This window comes from Bison bison, unplaced genomic scaffold, assembly GCF_000754665.1.
Source record: "Bison bison bison isolate TAMUID 2011002044 unplaced genomic scaffold, Bison_UMD1.0 scf7180017864349, whole genome shotgun sequence".
In the NCBI taxonomy this organism is placed as follows: domain Eukaryota; kingdom Metazoa; phylum Chordata; class Mammalia; order Artiodactyla; family Bovidae; genus Bison; species Bison bison.
In genome coordinates, this window is record NW_011494921.1 from 4,014,513 (window position 1) to 4,014,747 (window position 235).

A 235-nucleotide genomic window follows, 5' to 3' on the forward strand; every position below is an offset into this window, starting at 1 on the left:
GAACCGTCTCCGCCGCCCGCACCGGCGCCAGCCCCGGAGTATGAAGGTGAGTGCACACCCCGGCTGCTCCGAGACCCTCTTAGGGCTCCCAGACTCAGGAGCTCTGCGAGAAGAGGAGAGAGCCCCTGCCTTCACTGTTATTAAAGCATCTGGGCGCGGGGCTGGAGGCTGTGTGCATAGCAAAGGCTTCCCACCTGCCCTCTGGGAAAGCTTAGGGACCCCTCGCAGCCCTCAC

The 235-nt window shown here is 64.3% G+C and overlaps 1 protein-coding gene across 1 annotated transcript in view; it reads left to right on the forward strand.

Annotated features, from left to right (window-relative positions):
• The window catches only part of RAX (retina and anterior neural fold homeobox), a 5,681-nt gene that overhangs the window by 221 nt on the left and 5,225 nt on the right, over positions 1–235 (forward strand). Inside the window, exon 2 of the mRNA XM_010854825.1 lies at positions 5–46. Coding sequence (XP_010853127.1) covers positions 5–46 — 42 coding nt within the window. The remainder of the gene's footprint in view (positions 1–4; positions 47–235) is intronic.